Source organism: Notolepis coatsorum (genome assembly GCF_963971535.1).
Source record: "Notolepis coatsorum genome assembly, chromosome: 10".
Taxonomy (NCBI): Eukaryota; Metazoa; Chordata; class Actinopteri; order Aulopiformes; family Paralepididae; genus Notolepis; species Notolepis coatsorum.
The window spans coordinates 56,907,162-56,928,144 of NC_140174.1; the positions used below are offsets into that span (position 1 = coordinate 56,907,162).

A 20,983-nucleotide genomic window follows, 5' to 3' on the forward strand; every position below is an offset into this window, starting at 1 on the left:
GCTCAGCCCCTACCCCAAGCTCAGCCGCTACCCCAAGCTCAGCCGCTACCCCAAGCGTAGCCGCTACCCCAAGAGTAGCCCCTACCCCAAGCTCAGCCGTAACCTCAGCCCCTACCCCAAGCTCAGCCGTAACCTCAGCCCCTACCCCAAGCTCAGCCGTAACCTCAGCCCCTACCCCAAGCTCAGCCGTAACCTCAGCCCCTACCCCAAACACAGTCCAAGTCCCCATCCCTACAAGCCATCCCCAAGCCACCACACCTGCCCCAACCCCAGATTCCCCTGCATTAAGCAAAGCTCAGATCTCTACACCAACTCCAGCTCCTGTCTCCGCAGCACCGAGCAAAGCTCAAGTCTCCACACCAACTCCCCCTCCCCCTCCCTCAGTCTCTACATTGGCCCCGGCCCAAGTCATCAGCTCAACTCCAGCTCCAGTTTCAGGCCCATCTAGTAAACCAAGCAGAGTCTCCACTGCGCCTGCCACCAGTCCTCCTGCAGCTGTCCTGACCACCTCTACCCCAACTCATATGCATACTCTCACTCCAGCTCCCCTGCAAACCCCTGCCACAACTATTATTACTACAACTGTCACAGCTCCACCTCAGTCCACAGCCATCAAGTCGATTGCTTCTCCGATTCCTGCTACCAATACTGTTTCAACCAACGTTTCAGCTGGAAGGACGGTACCTTCTGGAGCTCCTGTTTCAGCTGGAAGGACGGTACCTTCTGGAGCTCCTGTTTCAGCTGGAAGGACGGTACCTTCTGGAGCTCCTGTTTCAGCTGGAAGGACGGTACCTTCTGGAGCTCCTGTTTCAGCTGGAAGGACGGTACCTTCTGGAGCTCCTGTTTCAGCTGGAAGGACGGTACCTTCTGGAGCTCCTGTTTCAGCTGGAAGGACGGTACCTTCTGGAGCTCCTGTGAGGTCGACACTCACAGCTGTCCAAACATCACCTGCCACAGCCCCTAAAACGACTGCCACGGTTGTCACACCAGCTTCTGCCACAACGACCACCATACCTTCTACTGCAGCTGTCAGAGTAGCCCCAACATCATTCCCTGCCCCGAGTAAAGTAGTAGCCGATACCACACTTTCCAAAGTGACAACTCTTTCACAGCCTACTGACACTGAAGTGAAATCAGTCTCAACAGCAGCTAAAACTACTGCTGTAAAGGAAGTGTCACCACTGCCCACCACATCTGCAGTGAAACCGCCTCTCACACCATCCACTTCAATTGCAGGGAAACTGCCTGCTACAACATCTACCCCAACTGCAGTCACAACCACACCAGCCCCCTCCAGAACTGTCACTACCACCACACCAAGCCCAACTACAGTCTCTACCAAACCAGCTACAGCTTCTTCACCTGCTGCAGCAAAGACCATCACAACAACTACAGTAAAAACAGTCACAGAAACGACATCAGCCCCAGCAAGGACTGTCCCTGCTCCTACACCCGTTTCAGTAAATAAAGTTACAGCCGATATCCTAGACCCAACAAGGACTAATGTGACGACCACAGTCCCTACCAAATCAGGCACAACTACTGTCTCCGCTTCTCCCACAGCCCCAGCGAAGTCTGTCACTGCTGCTCAGCCGGTGACGACTTCTACCACTGTTCCATCCACAGCAAAGACTGTCCCGGTATCCACCACAGCCTCCGCAAAGACGGTCACAACAGCCTCTGTGAGCGTAACTACTCCAGCCCAGGCTAGCACTATACCATCAACCCCTACTAAACCAGTCGCAAGTTCTAGCCCAGTGCCGACCATAGCAAAGACAGTAACCGTGACTACCACAGCCTCTGCCAATTCTGTAACGGTATCTACCACTTCCTCAGCAAAATCGATTCCGTTAACTAACATAACTACCCATGCAACTGGCACGGCAGGCCCTGTATTAGTCTCCACAGCAGCAACCACCGCCGTGGTCCCAGCACCAGCTACTACTACAAAGACACTTACTCCGGCCACATCTACCCGAACCTCTGCAGTCGTCCCCTCCCCAGTATCCAACTCTGTCTCTACTGAAGTTCCTTCAGAGGTCTCCACCGCAGCTTCGACTCCAGCACCCGCTCCTTCAGAGGTCTCCACCGCAGATTTGACTCCAGCACCTGCTCCTTCAGATGTCTCCACCGCAGCTTCGACTCCAGCACCTGCTCCTTCAGAGGTCTCCACCGCAGCTTCGACTCCAGCACCTGCTCCTTCAGAGGTCTCCACCGCAGCTTCGACTCCAGCACCCGCTCCTTCGAGTGTTGCACTTGCTGTGGCTGGCGTAGAGAAGCGGTCATCTGGACCCGCGCAGGAAGAGACTTCCCCAAACAGACACTCTGAGTTAACAAACACTGAGTTAAACGCTGTGGAGATGAAGGCAGACAGAGAGATGACGGCAGAGGATGGAGAGAAAGAGGAGATCTGTGAGTCTCAGCCCAAGAAGAAAAAGAAAGTGGAGACCAGTTCCCCTGAGACCAAAGACTCTCCCCCTGCCCCCCCTCTCGTCGACTCCAAGGTCCAGGTAGATCTGCAGGAGGAGGAAGTCGAGCCACAGGAGGTGGATAAGAGTGTTGGAGAGGAGGAGGTTCCCAGTAAGAAAAGGCCCATCAGCCGCCAGAGCAGTCAGGAGTCCGCTCGCTCCTCCTCTCCCTCCTCGGGCTGTTCCACCTCTACCCTCACCCGCTCTGCTCACCACAGGAGGACTTACGAGAACAGGCATCCTGCCAAGAGGAGGCGAATGGAGGTCACCTCTGAGCAGGGTAAGGAGGAGAAAAGGGAGGTGGTGGACGGGGAGAAGAAGGAGGGAGAGAAGCAAGAGGAGAGAAAAGAGGGCAAACAAGTGAAGGAGATCACCTTACAGAGGAGACGCTCGAGGTCCGCCTCGTCGTCCTCCTCTTCTGACAACGCTGAGAGCAGGAAGGAGCGCCGGCTGACCCGCTCGGCTAAACACGGGTTACAGGAGGAGGAGGGGGAGAGCGACCGGCAGAGGAAGAGGACCGCTCGGAGCTCTGACAGGAACATATCCAACAACAACTCCACCACATCAACAGGAGGGGAGTCTGGTAGTGATACATCTTCTGTTAGGTTTACCAGAAGGTCTGGTGGATCACAGCCCGCCTCAGAGAGTAAAGTCCAGACAAACAGTGTGCCCCCTGCTCCTCCTCAGCCAGAGGTCTTGGGGAAGAGGTGCTCAGCCCTCAACGCCGCAGCCAAGCTCTTAGCCATGAAGGGCAGGGTGGACACCCCTGGCCACACCCCCAGGAGACACTCGGCAGCTAAGGCTGCTGGGACATCCCCTGCTTCCTCTGCTGACAAGAACCAAAAGTCCAAAAGCAAAAGTGTCCCAGCCTCCCCTCAGATCAACTCGGTAAGCCTCAGTAACAATAAGGCAGGGGGCAGCAAACCCCCCACACCCACCCAGTCCAGCCGCCCCACCTCCCGCTCCACCAGACAGTGCCCGGGTTCTCTTGTCCCACCCCTGGAGACAGAGTACAAGCGGAGCAAACTAGAGGAGAAGGACAAAGACGGGGGGAAGGACGGGAAGAGGGAAGGGGAGGAGGGACACAGTGCCTGCAGCAGTATGAGCAGCGATGGGGAGGGAGACGCCGGCGGGCGCAGCAGTAGGAGCAGCAGTAACAGCAGCCAGCGCACTCCCAGCGTCAGCTCCCAGGGCACAGAACCCAGAGAGTCCCGCTCTCGCGCCGCCTCCTCGGGCAGCGAACGGGGCCGCAGCTCAGAGCGGGGCAGGCGGAGGAGCAGCAGGAAGGAAGGTCAGGGCAGGGAGAGGCGGAAGGACAGGCCGTCTCGGAAGATCTCGCAGGAAGCGAGCGGCAGTTCAGGAAACGAAGGGACGCCCGATCGGGTGCTGCGCAGCGTCGCGGCACTGGCGGCGGTACACGCTCGGTCTCCAGCGGCGAACACTCGCTCCTTGTCTGGCCAGCATCGTCATCACCACAAGACATGATGGGAGGGGCCAGAGGAACAAACTGGAAGAGAGGGAGAGAGAGGGGAAGGATGTAACAGAACGCTGTGGGAGAAGGTTGCTGCTTTGTCTGCACTCCTAATGAATGCAAGAGTGTTGTACAATCCTGGGACTTCCCTCCCTCTTGGGCCCCCTCCCATTGGAGCTGGCCCTCACCCGCCCCCCTGCGCCAGTTCAGCCATCGTCAGCCGGGGGAAGGCTCAGGGATGCCGGACTGAGGAATAAAAGGTGGCACTATCATAGGGCCCCTCAGTGATAAAGGTGCTGTTTGGTCCTAAAGGTGGCCGGTCAGTGGCTGAATGCACCCCTGGGACTTGGGGGAGAGAAAGAGGTGCACAGGAAGTCATCGTTAGTTCACACACTATGTACTGTAATCATTTAAAAGACTGGAAATCTCAGATCCTGTGTGCTCACAGGTGGGATTAGTTGTTACCCTGAAGACAGAGAATGAATACCCTCTGTCAGGGTCATGAATGAAAATAATTAAAATAAAAAAAGGTAAAATTATTTGTGCGACATTCAAATAAGAATATTGAGTGACCAGTTGTATTGTTAAGTTGATGGTTTTTAGACAGTTGGGTTCTGGAAAAATTTTGTCAGCTGCTCTGACTATTGTTTCTTTCTAGTCAGTGAATATTAAGTTATGGATATTTTATTATTTCTTCCAGGGTATTAGGAAGAGAACAGATCTGTAAATGTGATCTTTGCTGCACTATGCTGGAGCTTGTCTTTGCTTGCCCCCCCCCCCCCCCCCATTTCTTGTAATTCTGTCCATCGGACTCTTAATTTTAAAATCCAGCCTGCATTTCTCATTTGCACATTCGATAAATGTTGCCCATAGCATATGAGCGCAATGTGGTTTATAATAAAACACAAGATAATATGTTGCCCATAGCATATGAGCGCAATGTGGTTTATAATAAAACACAAGATAATGATATGTTGCCCACAGCATATGAGCGCAATGTGGTGTAGTATTACCTTTTTCTTTCTTTTCTTCAATCGATCACCAAGTTCCTGGTACCCTCACACAATGTAGCTCAGAAGCTCTAAATATTTGTCTGTCTCTTTTGAGCTTGTAATGCATCTCCAAGACAGTAATTGTCTTTCGCTCGCTAGCAATGCAGACTTGGAAGCAGCGAGAAATATTACAGGTTTGTTGCCCCTCACCTTCCAAAAGAAAGCCAGTTACGGTAGTTAATATAATATTATTATGGTTCACATTGTCACGAGTTTATACTAAAAAGGTTAATGAATCTGTGAAGAGAAAAGAAAAAGAACGAGTGCCTGTTTGGCCAAGTGGGTTTGAACCCCAGTTTGCCTTGTGATGCACCTGAAGTCGGAGTGCGGAACTTAAAATTATTGAAGAGAAAAATAAAAATTCCTCTGGAAAAATGTCAAAGCAAGCACCCAATGTGTCAGTGCTACCAACTTCAAAATCTTTTTTTTTTTATGTCAGTTTTTACTGTCACCATTTCTTCATTGCTCCTCGTTCATGTAAAGTATTTGGAACAAAAATATGTGAATAAAAATACTGGTACAGTTCCAGATTACTGTAAATTTGTCGATTTACTTTTGGAGTTGCATTTTGTCAACTTGTTTTTTTTGAGCAGGGTGTTTGTTATCTGAGGGGGATGGGTAGAATATGGTGATGGTCTTATTTTTGATTTTGTCTCTTTTCATTTGTTACATTCCTTTGTTCCCTTGTAATTCCACATTGTTTTACTTGAAAAATTTAAAAGACAAAATGACAGTTGAATAAAAAGACCAAAAATGAATCACAATGGTTTGGTTTTGTTTCTTGGATACTGGATGCAGGGTTGGAAAATACATTTAAAATAAGCTTCAACATTATTTTGGGAAGCTTTTGAGGTTTCATTAACTAAAACAAAGTCCTTGTTTCTAATGTATTAATCTATAACTATAAAGGAAGACTTTATGGGTGTATTGCTGAGGATCATGGGGGGTCCAGTGTTCTGTCCTTCACATATCTCAAACTGTTCATCCGATCAACTTCACACTCAACACTTGCCCAAGTAGGACCCAAGGGAGTGTGGCCTTTAGTCATCAGAGGAGCGGTTCTAGAGAAACAGCCGCACTGCACCGCTGTCAGGAAAATTAAGTTGAATATTTTCATTTTAATCACCCATTTCAATAGAGGTAGTGGGGGGTTGTTAGGATAAGGAATATTTGAATTTGCCCCCTGAATCTTAAGGCCATCTGATATACTCATCTTGATAATGTAGAATAAAAATGTTAAACAATCTTAAAGGCGATTGTCACCCATGTTAAAAATTCCCATATTTTCTTGCTGTGACGCAGGACGCTTCATTACGATGCTCCAGATGGTTTGTTACACAGAACCTGAACCACTCTCCTAAAGCTATAATCAGAGGCCGCTCGTTTTTCTGTACGTTTAAGGTGCATAGCACCACCTACTGTATAGGAGTTTGTACCACAAAATACTCAAATTAAAAGAAACCAAAACCAAACAAAAGGGCCTGACTGAGGCCATAAAATGTTAGTGAGGCTTCTAGCACTGCTAGAATATAAATATGTCAATTGAAGTTGTTGAATTTTGATACTGCACAATATTTCCTTGTGCCCTGCAGTGAGATGTTCCAACATCAACATGACTTTCCATACCAAAGGAGATATTGGAATACCGAAAAGTCTGAATATATATATATATAATAATTTCATATGCCCAGCCCTACTTTATTGTATTTAACCATTTTACAGAGGACTATGTCTCAGGAAGACTTGATATACATGATGGGTCAATTTATTTCTGCTATTTCTGCACTAGTGTATACTCTATGTATAAACCAGTAAGTATATACAAATATACATTTTTATATAAAAAAAGATTTTTATCCTAAAAATGCTAATTGTCTTATTTTTAAGATTTTCAATAAGCCTACCTTTTTTCATGACAGGGCTATTTTATGTAATAAAATGTTTTGACAACAGATGCTATTAAATTTATTGAATTGCCCTGAAACACTTACTTCAGTACTTAACCTGTAGAAGAGTCGGTAGTAGCCTGTAGTTTCTCACTCCTACTCAACACTCACTTTGTGCTGTTTAACAAAGAAAGATGGGACACAACATCTGAGAACAAGGCAATATTTTATTTAAAAAAAATCTACATAAAATAAATGAGCTTTGAGGGTTTGGTACAAAATTCAACAGCCATAATACGGTAATACACAGTAGCACAGTTCAGCACCCTGCTCTCCTCCTTTTTACTAATTTCTCAGGCAGCATGGAGACCATTACTAGCTGTGCAGCCTGACAACCTTTACTTGGTAACGAGTGGAGGTGCATGGATACCAGTAACCAGGCTAAAATACACAGTATCCATTAATGGCACGGGACTCCCTATAAAAGTGGGTGTACCGTGTCCAATGGGCGGTGAAGATGGGGCGTGAGGTCAAGGGTAGGGGTGGGTTTATACATGATGCCATGTTTTTTAGGGAACCCCTAATGTCAGATGCCAAGAACCGAGTACTAGCACAATTCTATTCAATGTCGATGAAATGATTATCAAGTTAAATTAGAACATTTTGGTTGAAACTTAAAACACGTAACCGAATGTTTTATCTACAGAATGAAGTAGCCGTCAAAATGTGGTCATGTATAAAGTACTTGTATTGGTACTCCACATCAGTGGACACTCAAAGCAAAATACTTGTACTCTGTCAGCAGAAACTGGTAGCGATGTACCTCACAAAGGAGATTTCAGCAACGAGAATGGACCTCTCAAACCCTGCCCTCTTTTCTTGATCCTCCAATCACAACTGCCACTTCCCTCTGGCAATCTCTTTTGTGATTGATGAATGGTTCTGGGTTGTGATTGGAGGATCAAGAAAAAGAGGGTGGGGTTTGAGATAGGTTGGAGGCTAGGGTACTGCACCATGGCTGAGACATTTAACTGTTGAAATTTAGATGTACAAAAAAAAGAAAACATCCATTAAAAATGGTTATGAGCAGAATATCATCAGAAAAACTTACAGCACACTCTCCGTCCCTTTTTGACAGTGTAATTAGTGCACCACATCGTGATCTCTCAGCTTCACCCTTAGAAAATGTCCCATCAACATTATGCTACCGTTAAATGAAAACCTCCTCTGTCCCATTTTGGCGTTTGTTCTTTTGGTTCGTTTTTATTTTCCGTTTTTGTTTTTTTGTTCCATCTGAAACATAACAAGTCATTCAATGACAATTGGCTTGAGTGTGCCACGATGCTTGGATCCATTAAAAATCTATTTGATAGTTTCAAAAACTGCATGATCAATCAGAAAATAAGACTAGTTACTGAAAAGTAAGAATCGTTTTCTTGGGGGGCAGGGGGCTATATAAGGTTTTCATTCAAAAGCAACAATAAAGGTGAAGTTAATTAGGAGGAAAAAGGCACAGTTATGAAAACTATTCTACTACATAATGTTGCTGTTCTATTACACACACAGAACAGTGTTCACAACATAAATACACACATGTGAATAGGACAGATTAGGTGGGCCCTGGGCCAGTCATCGCAGTGCTCAGACACCTTCACAGGAGTCCATTAGAGGAAAAGGCTCAATTACAGGGGCAAATAAATTCAAATAAAACCTTCTCTATTTACACTGGTTACATTAATGCAGTTTCATTCAGACACAGCTTCAAGTTTTATCAACTGCAATAAAGTGTGTCTTAATTACTCAAACAATATTGGCTATGTACAATTATATTAATATTTTTCATATAACTTTAAAAAAAAAAAAAAAAAAAGCCCTGATCTAGAAAACTATCAACTTTTGTAGTTCATTAATAAACACTAATGTAACGAGAATTGACCTTAACAAGGGCTTTTCCTGAGTACATTATTATCAGCGCCATTCCAGAGTTGGTTTCCAATACTGCATTCTTTCTTGCTCATGGACACTTTGGGGGGGGGGGGGGGGGGGGGGGGGGGTGGAGTCCAGCGAAGTGTGTGTGTATGTATGTGTGTGTATGTATATATAAACACAGACACACACACACTGATGCAACAAGTCTGCACCATGTCTCGTTCCATTACAAGCCAGCAGCATCATCTCTTGACTTAAGTTAAGTGCAACAGAGATTGCGGTTGTTTTTGTGTGTGTGTGTGTGGCTGCAAATACATCCGTCTGTGAGCGGGTTGTTAGTTAAAAGGTCAATACAAACTATTTCAACACTTCGAGAGGACATCTCTTCTTAACAAGGGGGGGGTACAGGGAGACATCACTGCAAGATATATATATATAAAAGAAAATAAACGGGATGGTAAAGGTACGTTGGCGCAATCGCCCTATTTCACTATTCAGATGCTATGGAAACAGAACGCTTCATTGACCATATTCACACAGTGCCCATTTTGCTCTTATGTCATGCTAAGGGTGACATTTAGGGCAGAAAGGAATCCCAACCAGAGCATGACATAAGAGCAAAATGGCCGTAAATTAAAAAGCTTGTGACATACATTAATTAATTTCACAAATCACTTCCAACTGAAATTAAGTATACATTATTTCCAATTTACAAAAAGGTCATTTGTTTAACCCCTACTCACATGACTGCAACACATTCTGTTCACATAGTGACATAATAGTAAGATAGGATTATTCACTCACACCCGGTGAGATTGTATTCAGATGTTTTTCTAGAGAAAAAGTGACGTTAATATTCTAAAAATTTAATTTCCTGTTGCAATGTTTGCTAATGCAATAGTTTGACAGGAAATACATTTGGGTACAAACTATTCCCTAGTAACAGTGAAAGTGTCTATACATACATACAATTTCAGCTCTTGACAGGGTTCCTGTACATATTTTTCCTGGATTTGAAGACTGGTCAGTGGTTAGTATGATGTATGCTGATAGTGACTGGCCAGTATCAATCAGTCAACATCACCTTGGAACTCAATATTACAATATGGAGAATATAAGGTATCGGGAGAATTCCCCCCCCCCCCATATTGTGTAACATGTCAGAAAATAAAAGGACAAGATGATTTTCTGCATTTTTGCAACATAGAAGTATATTGTAAATCTCTTAACAGAGGGAAATGGTCCATGTTCTATACTGTTCAGTAAAAGTAATGGGTCGGAACTTAGCATTGGCCAATACTTATCTCAAACCCGCCCTATTTTTTCTATCCTCCAATCACTTGAGAAAAGAGGGCGGGTTTTGAGATAGGTCAATTAGTATAGGCAGTGATCAAGTGGTATCAGTGCAACAACCCCCCCACCCCACACACACACACACACACATTGTAAGACCTGGAACTCGAGCCAAAAAATCAAGCCACGCCCTCTTTTCATGTTCCTCCAATCACAACTGTTGCTTTCCTCTGACAAACAAGCAACTGTTCTGATTGGATCACGAAAAGGGGTTGGGGTTTGAGATAGGTCAATCATCAAATACATTTTCCATCAATTTTACACTTTCTGGACCCGCTTAGGAACCCTGTCACAATGAGTCTCGTCAACCCTATATATAGAACTTACATCACAGAGCCTCAGCTGAAGGCAGAGGCCAATGAGATGACTAGAATAAGGATGAGGATGGCGACACACAGCGCAATCCAGATCTTTTTCTGCAGGGGAAAAGAGACAAATAGGCTTTTTTTCAGAAAGCTGGTTCACTTTTCTTTTTTTACTCTACCTTTTGACGAGAAAATATGTGCAAATATCTAAAAGTATAAATAATAAAATGGCTACATTCACTTAAAAATCACATAGGTAAATTGCAAACACACCATACAAGTAGAAACACTGCAAAGAAATTCCAAAAGTGAACAACCTTTTAAAAAGAACCCTAGCTCTATGTTCTGCTTACCAGCACAATCCATGCTGTTCCTCATACTAGCTCCGGCTAGTAAGCCACAAACTAAGCCAATGGAGTCAAGCTCCTGTCTGTACAAGCTGACTGAGACTCACAGAAACGTACACCACAGAATGGATGTTACGGATGCTGTCTATTTATGTGGGTATTTATGTGTTATGTATGTAGGCAGGGTTTTTTCCCCAGATGCATCCCCTGACTTCAGTCACCATCACCACCTGGTTGCAATCAGCACTCCAGTCCCCAGCACCACCTGATCCGAATCTGCAATCAAGCACCCCCACACCCTTTATATAGTAGTCTGTGTTTAGTTCTGTCTCTCTGGCTTTTGGTGTAGAGCTGTGGCTCTTAGGGTATGTTTTTGGTAGAGCTGGTGAAAGCTCTGGTTCGTTGCGCGGTGGGTTTATGGAACCCTATCTTTTGTGTTATAGTTTATTGTAGAGCCCTGGCTTTTTGGGTATGTTGTGCTAGAGCTGTGGCTTGTGGCATTTAGGCTTTGTAGAGCTGTGGCTTTTGCCTTATGTTGGTATAGGGCTGGTGAAAGCTCTGATTCGTTGTGTTTAGGGGTGTAACGGTACGTGTATTCGTCCCGCGAATTTACGGTACGGGCATCACAGTGCGGTACATCCAGCCATATGAAGAATACGTCGCATCATACCACTAGGTGAAACTGGGGTTGCACTTGCACATTTGACAAATGTATGCTCAATATCTTTACTTTACTTTACACTGGCTTACTAACAGTCTTAACACAGAAGGTCATTCATTTAATGTTGAATATCAAGCTTGTATTGCCACATTTAGATGATGAATAAAACGTTGAAGCTTGTAAAGGCAGGATGACAAGCAGACATAACAAATGAACCGCGCACTCTGCACAGACACACACACACGCACGCACATCAACGTGTTCCACGCTACTTTCCCTTCACAGCTGATTCGAGAGAGAGAAACGCAAACATACTTTTTCTGATCTGGACTGGTCCTCTGAGCTCCTCTCCAGTCGAGCTGCGGTGTTTAAATCCAACATATTGATAAATCCTCTGTCGTTGCTGTGCAACCATGTCTCTGCTTCACGTGAAGTAAAATCGACTCTAGAAGTGAAAGTGAAAGTATAGGGGACCGGTGGGGGGGAGGGGGCACTAGGCAATTAATTTACTCAAGTGGATTCCTGAACACAAGAATGACACCATTATCACTGACTGACTACCGCGGCAAGCCTAGGTAGAACGAAGTATAACTTAATAAAAAAATTAGGGCTGTCAAAGTTAATGCTTTAACTTGATTAATAATTATTTAAAGCGTTAATTTTTTAAAATCTAGATTCATCTATAGAGTGAAACATTTTCACCGTTCTAAACTTCCAGCAGTATCTTTGCTTATTCTTTTTTTGCATTGACTCATGCACCTTTTTGAAAATCATCTGACATGAAGATGGAACACATTTTTGTTGTTAACACTTTCTTCGCCAGGCTTATGTACATCATTATACCCCTCTCTGCCAGCTCTATTTGTCTATGGAGAAGTTCCCCTTCTTTGCAGGGCTATAACTTTTTAAATTGTATTGCTAAATTGACATTACTATGGCCCATTCAACGTCAATTATCTATCGTTCAGGACGTAGGAACGTTATACTTTTTCATTCACATATTCATACTAAAATACGGTCTAAAGTATAAATATGTTTTTATCGTTTTCTGCAGCTTTCTCCAGAACGTGATTTATAGCCCTAAATGCATTATATTGATGATCAAATAGTTTGATAGCGATCTGCGCGAGATAAAAATTTTCAAATGGACGTGCTTCTAGAAGTTACTACTTATCATCTGATGTTGACCGGATGGGGGGGGGGGGGGGTCGTTTATAATTCCGTGGCCAACGTTAGATGATTCATCTAGTGTGGGTGATATGATCATTAGAGCAGTTTGTATCGAACATGTTAAAAAAAAACGCTGAAACTCACCGTAGCTTCCTCGTAGCGTTGGGCGATGAGCAAAAATATTCCTATTATGGGATGTTGAAATATGATTCAAGATTCAAGATAAGTGTGTCTGTGTGTGTGCGATCCATCTCCAGGTTGTATAATAGTATATACGTCCAAATCATGTTGTTTATCGAGTTATTGGTAACGGATTGCTATCCATTGTGTCTAGCTCGAGTCCTGGGACTAGCGAGTGATCGGACCGAATTGGAATGAGCACCAGCTTCCGTTTCCGGTTTGGGCGATCCGCCGATCGGCCACCAGATGGCGCTCTTGAACCGTTGGAGAGTTGAGAGGGGATCAACAGTAGATCTCAAGTCTCCGGGGGAGAAATATGATTGCGATCACAGATTTTTGAAATATTGATCTCAATGACGTGTTACGGTGTCATTGGCAGAATTAGCATGGCGGGGAATGACGAGTTTAGCAGAGAAAGTGTTAATATGATTTATATTACTGGTAGTTCATACAAGACATTATCGTCCTCTAAGCCAATCTGCACTTTAACATAGACCTGGGTTGTTTTTATTTCTGTTAGAGCCGCGGATATAAGAGAGGTCTTTAAAGCCGAGTCAATTTTGATGGTTTTGTTGAACATTTGTATTTCACAGGAGAGAAACTGTATTCGAAGATTAAAGAAAGCTATTAAAATAGTCTTTGAATCTAAATATACTTTCTTTGTGTTGATTCTACATTAATTCCATGATTTTACTCAAGTAAATATCTGTTACAAGCTTCGGTCTTAACAGTTTGAGTGCCAGCCTCTGTGTCCTATTTACCCCGTTGCGTGCCACCACCCACTTCAATGACAGAGCTCTCATATTTGCGAACGCATAAACTATATCTTAAATTATGGCTATGTGTCTAATATGGCCGTCGCTTATCAATGACTTGTTTGCAGTCAACATTGTCGAAATTTTTTTTTCTTTTTTTAAATCGGGTCATTTCCGTTTTATACCATTTTGAAAAACGCTAGTTTTTTGAAAGTTTCAGAAAAAAATAAAGATTCTGTGATAAACGCCCTTTACTGGAATACACAAAACACGTAATTTTTCGGCCCATTTATGAATCGTTTTCAAATAAACGCTAGATTATCGATAGTATATGTGTACCGGGACTTATGCACGCTATAGAAGCGGGCTGAAAAATCGATTATCTTATTTCCTGATCGCACACACACAGACACACATATGGCACACGCTGATATATAGGTGAAAATAGCTCTGATTATCCCAAGACTGGTCAAATAGATTCCTTACCTCAGATCAGATGTTCTCCAAAAAGATTATTCCAATTCCTGATCGCCGTTCCAAATATCGATCACGTTTATTGATCCAACGCTGGGTACTGGAAACACACATTTTCCGCTGTTCTGGTGGTGGGCAATGACTTCGATCGTCTCCGGTTACTTGTCTGACAAGTCAAATGTGGAAGCAGGACTTTTTTTTCTCCATGCGTTTCATTCAATCCAATCCAAAGGGGTGCAGTACCATCCGGAGAGACGATAGGGGCCGGTATTTTCCCTGTTCGAGTTCAGACAGATCCCCACTGGTAACGTGAGGCTAGATTGATGAAATATGAATGGAAATTGCTAATTAAAAAAATAACGATTAAAAAACGGCATATCTTGTTTCTGGCACTGAACGGTTGGCATGAAATAACGAATTATGCCGTGGCTGGCACTCAAAGTGTCTATTGACAGCACACAATTTTTTTTAATATTTAATAATAATAATTATAAATAATTCTAAATATTTTTTTCCCTGTTGTAACGAACTCATACCGAACCGTGACCCCAAAACCGAGGTACGTACGGCTTCTGTGTACCGTTACACCCCTAGTTGTGTTTAGTAGTCATTATCCTTTGTTGCACATTCCTGTTTAACCTGACCCTTTGTATATTTGTTTGTCTCTCTTGTCACCCAGCCTATGGTGATTACATTTCTGTGTTAACCTTTTGTTTTTGCACACAGGGACAAGTGAGGACAGGAAGATACCCTGGGGTCTACATTTGACATCACATAGGTTACCTGCTGTTAAAAACCCTAGTTTAGAGTGAGCACCACCCGCTGTACTTTTGGATGCAAAGGGGGGTGGGTTTTCTTTTCCTTTTTGTGTTTGATTTGGTGCCACTGGTAGTCCTCCTTGCTCTCTGTGTTGCTTGTGTGTAAATAAATATCATTATTTTGCAAACAGTTTCCTGGTTTTGTGTCGCTGCATCCGCTGCATGATATTCTGTACCCGAAAAAAACTAAAACAAAAGGCTGGCTGCCACAAAACAGTCACATCTAGAGACCTCAAAACCTACTCTAGCGAGGCCTTCAACCTTGAACTGGAGAGTCTGGACTGGTCAGATGAACTCAATGGTACACTGGTTGACGAAACATGGCTTGGTTTCAAAACCAAATTCTCAGCAATACTAAACGACATGGCCCCCCTAAGAACCACCAGGGTAAAAAATCGCGCTGAGCCGTGGATGCACTCCGAAATACTGGCCGCTATGAAAACCAGAGACAAAAAATGCTCTGAGTTTCGTAAAAGTCAGTCAAAGCTTACTAAAAGCACGAGCAGTGAACTCCAAGCCCACGTGACTGAACTCAAACTAGAAAGAAACAGACTAAGAAACGACGTAAACTCCATGATCAAAACTGCAAAAAAGAATTTCATCAATGACAAAACTGAGGAAAACAAAAACAAACCACGTGAACTTTGGAAATTACTCAATAATCAACTAGGATGCAGTAAAAAACTTAAAACCAGATTCTCAAACATAAACATAAAAACTGACAACACGCTCATCACAGACAAGCTGGATGTAGCCAATTACTTAAACATTTTCTTCACAAACATAGCCACAACACTGGTAAACAAACTACCCTCCCACTCAGGGCTTTATGGGGTAGAACACATAGTAGCTTTCTACAAAAACCTAGGGGTCCGCAAGGACGACTTCAAGCTGGAAACGGTAACAACAGATGAGGTACTCAATAAACTGAGCGCCCTCCAACCTAACAAGGCCACTGGCCATGACAACATCCCCTCCAAATTCCTCAGAGACTCAGCAGCCGCCATCACACCAATCATCACACACATAATAAACCTCTCCATAAAACAGGGACACGTCCCCAAGGACTTCAAAATTGCGAGGGTGACCCCTCTGCACAAAAAGGGCAGCAAATTAGACCCAGGCAACTACCGCCCTGTTTCTATTCTCACCTCCATCTCGAAAGTCATGGAAAAAATAGTCTACGAACAGGTCGAAAAGTACCTAGCGGAAAAAAATCTAATCTACGAATTCCAATCTGGCTTCAGAACATCCCACTCCACTGACACATGCCTTCTCTATTTGAATGACCACATCAAACAAGAGGTGGACGCAGGCAAATACTGCGGCATGGTCATGCTGGACCTACAAAAGGCCTTTGACACGGTCAATCACTCCATTCTGATTGACAAGCTAAAAGCAATTGGTTTTGATAGTCTATCAGTGAGCTGGATGCAATCCTACCTTGAGGGGAGGGAACAGATGGTGGAGGTAAACGGTACCCTATCCCCCCCCCTCACAGTGAGCTGTGGTGTTCCACAAGGAAGCATACTAGGACCGCTACTGTTCCTAATTTATGCAAATGACATGTCGTCAGCTTGTGACTGCAACTTGTTCCTGTTTGCGGACGACTCAGCCCTGCTGGTCTCTGACAAGAACAAGTTACAGGTTGAAAAAACCCTCAGCTCGGAACTAGGCAGAATCTGCATATGGCTCGCTGATAACAAACTATCATTACACATGGGCAAAACAGAGTCCATTCTCTTCGGTTCAAATAACAAACTCAGCAAGACCGACGGCTTCTCAGTTACAGTGGGTGACAATATTGTCACAAGGAAAGATGAAATTACCTACCTGGGGTCCATCCTAGAGGCTAATCTCTCCTGTGACAAAATGGCATCCAATGTAATAAAAAAAGTCAACCAACGAACTCGATTCTTGTACCGGATCTCCTCTCTGGTAAACAAGAACACCCTGAAGACTCTGGCAGGAGCACTCATTCAGGGGTACTACGACTATGCTTGCACCTCATGGTACCAAAGCACCTCAAAGGCGCTAAAAACAAAATTACAAACATCTCAAAACAAACTGGTCAGACTACTGCTTGACCTTACTCCTAGAACCCACCTCACCCCTGCCCACTTCGACAACCTAGGATGGCTTAGAGTAGACGACAGAGTACAACAACTTGCAATGGGCCTGGTCTACAAGATACACTACACGACCAAGGTACCCATGTACATGTCAAAATACTTCCCAAAGGTCAGTGAATACCACGATCACAACACCAGAGGGAGCTCCACAAATCATGTCAAACCCAGATTCGGCTCAAATAAGGGACTAAACACGTTTCGCAATTATGCCACATCAATGTGGAACGCCCTACCCAAAGCTGTAAAGGAATGTGGATCACTACCCACTTTCAAAACCTCTCTCAAGGGACACCTACGGGAGACTGCAATTCAACACTGGCCCCTGTAAATATCCTAACCCAATCATTCCAACCCCCTCCAATGTACAGTCATTTACCTAGTATGGTTTTGTCAATAGTTCAATGTACAATTGTGTTTGCTTGTACAGTGTCTCCTCCCCCCCCCCCTCAATGTACAGTGTTACTTGTTTATACAGTATGCCCCCCGCCCCCCCCCCCCCCCCCCCAACCACCTCCAATGTAAATTACCCAGTATGGTTGTCAATATCCCAATGTACCCAACCCCCCCCACCCAACCTCCAATGTACAGTTTCTACGTCAAATGTATATACTCCCTTTTCTTGACTCCTTCTGTATCACAAACAGTACTGTATTTGCAAATCTGGTATGTCATAAATGTATAGATGTAGCAGTACTGACTATCTGTATGTCATGTATGTCATATATGTCTATATGAATTGAAAATGGGGGACCCTGATGGAAACAAGACAAACGTCTTTCTCAGGTCTGCATCCCCTTAACAATTGTATGTATTTGAGCCGTACTGTATTGTACCCATTCTGCAATCTGTTAAATAAAGTTTTCATTCATTCATTCATTCATTCATTCATTCATTCATTCATTCACCCATTATGTCTGTTGCCTTGTGTTGCGCCCCTCCACAGGGGTGCGTAACAGTGGACATAAAGTAGAGTTCACTGAGCTTCACCCCATTGACTTTGCATTGGTTTGTGGTTCACTGGCCAGAGCTAGTTTGAGGAACAGCATGGATTGTGCTGAGAAAGGACTCTACAGATCAACATCAAGTTGGAAATAGGGTTCCAAAAATATGAACTATCCCTTTAAAGCTTGTGTACTTACCTTGCGTGCTTTCCGTTCAAATGAGACAGCTTTGTCTGTGTCTATCTTCGCCTTTTCCACATAGTTAGAAGACTGGAGGACGTTGGTTTCGATGCGGTTGACCATCTCCCCCTACACAACACACATCTCTAAATCAGTGCCACTCAAAATGACAACTAAAAACATACAAACACAAGTGCATAATAATGATGTATTTTTTTCCCTTAGTATTCACAGAGGGTCATAGTCAGGTGGTGTAATGTGGCGCCTAAAGTATTTTGAGACACGTGACCATAATGATGAAGGGTAATACAAATAAAGTTGACTTAAGTTATTCCACCAGTATAATGCTGTGAGGTCTAACTGGAGTGCGATACATTCTTGAATAGATTCTTAGAATGGGTGACATTCCCCTTTAACCCCCCACTGCTCTATTATGTTGTTACCTGGGCCTCCACCTCCATGGCGAGGAACTGGAACATGTCGTGCAAGTCCCTTATGCTCCTTTCCAGTTTCATGATCTCATCGTGTCGGGACTCAATCTCATTCAGCGCCTGCTTGGTGGCTTTAGCATCAATCAGGATCTGTCAAAGAGCAAAGCAGGAGCCGTAGTGAGAAACATCTACTGTAATGTATGACATGTTGTTCACACACTGACACACACCATTTCTACTGGGGGGGGGGGGGGGGGGGACTAATCATATTCAGTAAATTCTTAGGATCATATCTAATAGCCTAAAGGAATCTGTCAGGGTTTCAGCTATGGGGTTCCATCTCTCAAAGCTATAGCCAGCTACACTATATATATATAAATATTATATATATACTGTAAATATAAAGACTGAAGATCCATTCATGATGAACATGCTTACCAAACCTGTAGTCCGGTGTGTCGGCACCAAGAATGTTTTTAGTCAACATTTAGTCAATCAGTCAACACATCTTATTTCTAGACATTAACATTAATGGTAATAAACAGCAATACTCTTTGTATGGTAATACGTTATAACAATAATAAACTCTGTGCTTCAGTGTTACCTGAAGAAAAATAATCTCCTTCTCAATAGTAAAAAGCACAAGCTGTTATCGTTTGTGCTGCAAAATGTATATAGCTTTAATCATGGAGGTTATTATACTGGATTTAATATAGCTTTAAAAATGTGCTATAGATAACATTCAGCCACTAGATGTTGCACTAGAGCACCAGCATGTAATTTATCCAATCAGGTGCATTCCACATGGAAAATGTGAAGTAGGGAGGGGATGCGTGTATGCCTTCTACAACAGAACTTCGTTTCCGCGTTCGAGTTTTGCGCTCTGATTGGCCAGGTCATGTGACATGTGCACCAATCGTGGGACAGCAAGTTCTGCGCCTATTTCCACGTCAAACAGCCTGCAAACTACCTGGCATTCTATCGCCATGCTCTAAGACAAACTCTAACCTTAACCAACTTCGAAAGAGTGCCTAAGCTTAACCGTCGGAATCAGGGCAGGCGTTCTATCGCCATGCTCTAAGGTCGCTTTCACATATAGTTTTGGTGGACTCTGTGCGGTTCTGGTGGTGAAGTTGCAACATTGTTGCATTCTTCATTTGGTTCGCCTGCGTTCACACTAAAATCTGTGAGGCGCACCCTATGCACCGAACTATCTGAACAATGTCACGCGGTCGAAAAGGGCGCTCGTCTATTGGACACAATGGAGTGGAAATCCCTCCCTTTCAGGAAGTGAAATGCGCGTCAACACAAACTGCGTGAGCGTGATAGTAGCAGAGACGTGGCATTGATCCATCGTTCGATTATAATTCCCATTACCGCCATCCTCTCGCTAAACAACTTGTACACCTCATTGTTTTTGTGAGTGCCCACATTCCCCACAAGCAGCTGTTTTATTTGGTCTTCAGCCCCCCAAGTCTGTCCACGAGACATGCATTGTTTACACAGTGTGCTTGTTTTGCAGTGAATGCGCACCGCGGTAATATTAATAACAGCTGTGTTTTCTTTCTTCCTTGTTCTACCCCAAGATGCACAGTAGATAGATAGATAGATGCAGTGTGCTTGTTTTGCAATGAATGCGCGCCGCGGTAATATTAATAATAATAACAGCTGTGTTTTTTTTCTTCCTTGTTCTACCCAAGATGCACAGTAGATAGATAGATATAGATGCAGTGTGCTTGTTTTGCAGTGAATGCACGCCGTGATAATATTAATAATAATAACAGCTGTGTTTTTTTTCTTCCTTGTTCTACCCCAAGATGCACAGTAGATAGATAGATAGATAGATGCAGTGTGCTTGTTTTGCAGTGAATGCGCGCCGCGGTAATAATATACCCAAGATGGTTTTATCAGGTGACTTCCTACGTTTGGTTCGATGAAGCCGAACCGAGACCTACGTTTTCAGGCGGACCAGAGTTCGCCTGCTTGGTCCGCGGACCGAGTTCGACGCGCATTCACACAAACCCGAAAAACCGGACTATCGAATTCTGGTCCGAAAGTCCAGACCAAACAGCCCCTGTGTGAAAGCGACCTAAGACAAACTCTAACCTTAACCAACTTCGAAAGAGCGCCTAAGCTTAAACAGTGTAGAAACTTGCGGTCCCACGATTGGGCGTACATGTCACATGACCAGAAATGACCTGGCCAGGCGGTCAGGTGGCGTAGCGGAGATTGCGTTCGTCACCAACCCCGGAGACGCTAGGATTCGCCTGTTCGAATCCAGCTCACAGCTCCGGGGTTGTCACCAGCTTGGCTGGCCGTTCACACTAATACAATTGGCAGTATTAGAGGGTGGGAGAAGCTGGCGGGGTGGGTCCGGGTCGTTGTAAACAGCGACTCCTACAGTTCGGTCGGGGCGCCTGCTAAGCGCGG

The 20,983-nt window shown here is 44.3% G+C and overlaps 2 protein-coding genes across 3 annotated transcripts in view; one reads left to right on the forward strand and one right to left on the reverse strand.

Moving 5' to 3' along the window:
- Nucleotides 1-5,749, forward strand: part of srcap (Snf2-related CREBBP activator protein) — a 114,272-nt gene extending 108,523 nt beyond the window's left edge. Inside the window, exon 33 of the mRNA XM_084323048.1 lies at nucleotides 38-5,749. Within this exon, the coding sequence (XP_084179174.1) occupies nucleotides 38-3,953 (3,916 nt within the window). The 3' untranslated portion in view covers nucleotides 3,954-5,749. The remainder of the gene's footprint in view (nucleotides 1-37) is intronic.
- Nucleotides 5,750-8,925: 3,176 nt separating this feature from the next.
- Nucleotides 8,926-20,983, reverse strand: part of stx4 (syntaxin 4) — a 43,999-nt gene continuing 31,941 nt past the window's right edge. For both annotated transcript variants that reach the window (XM_084323908.1, XM_084323907.1), the window contains exons 8-10: nucleotides 18,566-18,703; nucleotides 18,141-18,251; nucleotides 8,926-10,575 (exon numbers count right to left, since the gene is read on the reverse strand). In XM_084323908.1, the coding sequence (XP_084180034.1) occupies nucleotides 10,498-10,575; nucleotides 18,141-18,251; nucleotides 18,566-18,703 (327 nt within the window). In that variant the 3' untranslated portion in view covers nucleotides 8,926-10,497. The remainder of the gene's footprint in view (nucleotides 10,576-18,140; nucleotides 18,252-18,565; nucleotides 18,704-20,983) is intronic.